The sequence below is a fragment of the Anarrhichthys ocellatus genome, unplaced genomic scaffold (assembly GCF_004355925.1).
Source record: "Anarrhichthys ocellatus isolate YVR2014 unplaced genomic scaffold, GSC_Weel_1.0 scaffold52, whole genome shotgun sequence".
In the NCBI taxonomy this organism is placed as follows: domain Eukaryota; kingdom Metazoa; phylum Chordata; class Actinopteri; order Perciformes; family Anarhichadidae; genus Anarrhichthys; species Anarrhichthys ocellatus.
The window spans coordinates 2,792,953-2,795,902 of record NW_022280082.1 but is presented as its reverse complement, the minus strand read 5'-3'; the positions used below and the strand labels follow the sequence as shown (position 1 = coordinate 2,795,902).

At 45.3% G+C, this 2,950-nt stretch overlaps 1 protein-coding gene across 2 annotated transcripts in view; it reads left to right on the top strand.

Moving 5' to 3' along the window:
* nbas (NBAS subunit of NRZ tethering complex) overlaps positions 1–2,950 on the top strand; it is a 127,942-nt gene that overhangs the window by 6,042 nt on the left and 118,950 nt on the right. For both annotated transcript variants that reach the window (XM_031870363.1, XM_031870362.1), the window contains exon 6: positions 659–702. In XM_031870363.1, coding sequence (XP_031726223.1) covers positions 659–702 — 44 coding nt within the window. The remainder of the gene's footprint in view (positions 1–658; positions 703–2,950) is intronic.

Genomic DNA, 2,950 nt, shown 5'->3' with positions numbered 1-2,950 from the left:
CCCTTGCACAGAGAAAATGTGCTCACTCAGCAGTGCGCTCCATTGAAACAAAGCAATGCTTTAAATGGAGCAAAATTGAAATGAAAATCAATAGCAATGAAGCGAGGATGCAAATACGTCCTCGCTCTCCAGAGGCTGACGAGCGGCAAGTTCAACCGAAAAAGACTTGTTGACTCTGTGTAATTGGACGTAATGTTCACGCACGTGCCGCCACCTAAAACCAGAGCGTGTCTTATTCATTGTTCTTTCTCTACGCTCAGAACTGTGTTGCGGGGGGTTGCCCCGCTGTAATTGAAGGCAATCGCCTCTCTCCTCTCGCCGCCTCAGCTTGATACCGGGGGTTTCTCCCGTGTCCTTTGTTTGCACCACTGTTGTTTAATCACAGCGTGCTTTATGGCCTCGCTTTATGGCATTTGTTGGTGCGAGTGGGTGTTAAGTCAGCTCAAGGCCTGATCCATCGAGCTCCGTTAAAGAGTCTGTCTGCTGCCTACTCTCAAGGCCCTTAGCGTGATCCATTGAGCTACTTCAGTTGGCAGGCGATCAGTGGCGATTACAACCTACCTTATAACCCGGTCATATAAGGCTAACGGTGTGTATGGTTGCACCCCCGGGTGCGGTGTACTGCTTTCTTTTCACCTCTCCTGTGTTTGCTCCTCAGGTCCGTGAGAGATGACTTTGGCTCAGTTATCGGCAAGTGCCAGGGTAAGATCCTCTCATCGCATGCTGTAGTTCATGACATGTTTTTAACCTGTGGTCTTCTTTTACCGCCGCTACAGTTTTGTGTGTCTGCGTCCGTGTTTGCACATCTACCTTTGAGTTTGTTTCAAAGAGAACTAACGACCACGGTGGCTCATGGGAACGTGTGTGAGAGGGACTGTGAGCAGCAACACAGATAATCACCCTCTCGTAGTGGCTGATAAAAATAAATCGCCTCCGTTGTTTGATTAGCTGGTAAAATGGCCTGCGACGGTGGTTTTAATTGCTCTGAACAAGGGGAGGCACAAACTTTCTACAAGTTTAGACATTTCTAAATGCATAATACAGGAAAATGAGGACACACACCGAGATGTTTGACGTCTTTCTAATTGAAATTAAAGCTGCACTAAACTGCTGAGCATTTAAGCATCTTTCAGCTCATTGTTTTGGTTTTAATCGTTTGGTTCGCTCTCACCTTTTTCATCCATCCTGTCCAGCCAAAAGCTGAGATACACCAAGCTGTACACCAGCACCAAACGCTAGACAGCCAACGTTAGTGAATAGCTGGTGAACACAGTGGAGCGTCTAGCAGCTAAAGAGCCAGATGGTTCCTGCAGGTGTTGGTGGAGACCAAAACAGAGCTCAAAGGAGCGTGACAGTATGACTTGCATTCAGCGGGTAGACCGAAACATGACTCCAAATGATTGACCATGTTGCTCTGTGACATGAATATGTACATTTTAGGTGACATGCAAACCATAACTACTTTATAAGGTCATTAATATTGCAAATGTTGTGTTAACAGCTTGTTGCGCTACCCCCAGGTTGCCAAACATATTGGTTTGAATATGTGCAACAGATGCACCACTTTGGAGCCACTGCGTGCAGAATTTATACATTTACACATTTTCTTTACACCTCATAGTGGTAGCAACAACAAAAGACACTTTGGCACGCAACAATGCAACAACCAATTTCCCACAGATCCAACCAGAGGACACGAGATGAATTGTCTGAAAACAACAACTAGACTGCAGCAACTTTCACCCGGACTGTTTCATATGTCGACTGTAAAAAAACAACAAAAGGCATCAGTCATATGAAAGAAGCTATTATCTCACAGTCTACATATAGTGGGCCACTTTCAAGAAAAACAACCCAAAAAATGGTGGTTTCTTTTTCAATTTCAGTTATTTTTATTCACATCTTCTGCACACACACACACACACACACACTGCTCTACTCGCACTACTCATATCTTCTCCACTTCTTGCTTTGTTCCTTTTCCTTTTCTTTCATTTTTCTCATTTTCACCATCTTGTCTGTCTTTGTCACACTATATCTGTTGTACGTTTTTTTTCTTTCCCCGGCTCGCCGTCATTGTGGGCCGTGGTTCTAATGGCTCATGGTGTGGATAACAGTAGCCCCTGGGCCTGTGTAAACCCAGCCTCCCCCCCTCCCTTTCATTCCATTTCATCTTTCTGTTTCATTTTACTTTTACTTCATTTCATTTCACGGAGATTTGTCCTAATGGATTTCGCTGTGATCCTGCCTTTCAATGGCATTTGCTTTTAATGGAGGAGCGCGTGTGTGTGTGTGTGTGTGTGTGTGTGTGTGTGTTAAATGCATTTTTGTGCGTACGCACCCCCGTGCGTGAGCGCGTTTGGTTTATCCACACCTGTGTATCACTCTCTGTCTCCCCCTCCCCCCACTCACTGTCTGCTCCTGTTACAGTGCAGTTGTCTCCCACCCCCGTACATAATTCACAAGTGTTGAGCTCTGATAAATGCATCCGTGAGGCTTTAGATAGAAGGCTTCTGTCGGGTCGGTGGATGTAAAAAAATTCTGGACAGTGGCATCCAATTTTCCAGCTCTCCAAAAAACCCATCTATGTGGAAATGGAGCCCTAGAACAACATACTGTATACAATTGATAATGGGAGCGAGATGGGAAAGGGAAGGCAGCGTGAGAGTGAAATGAAAAAAGGAGAAGATTGAAAATAGGAAGCAAAAGAACAAGAACAAGAAGAGAGCAGAGGAGGCTTGGTACCTCTGACTCTCATAAGTGCTCCATGTTTTTGTCTGCTCCTCCTCAGCCGAGAGTCTCCAAGGTGTGTTAAATCGCCTCCTTCCCGAGGTGCTCTCTGATACTTAGGCCTTAAAATTTGGGGAGCTATTATTTCTCTCAGTGGGTACCGGATTCATTGTTTTTCTCTCTCTCTCTCTCTCTCTCTCTCTCTCTCTCTCTCTCTCTC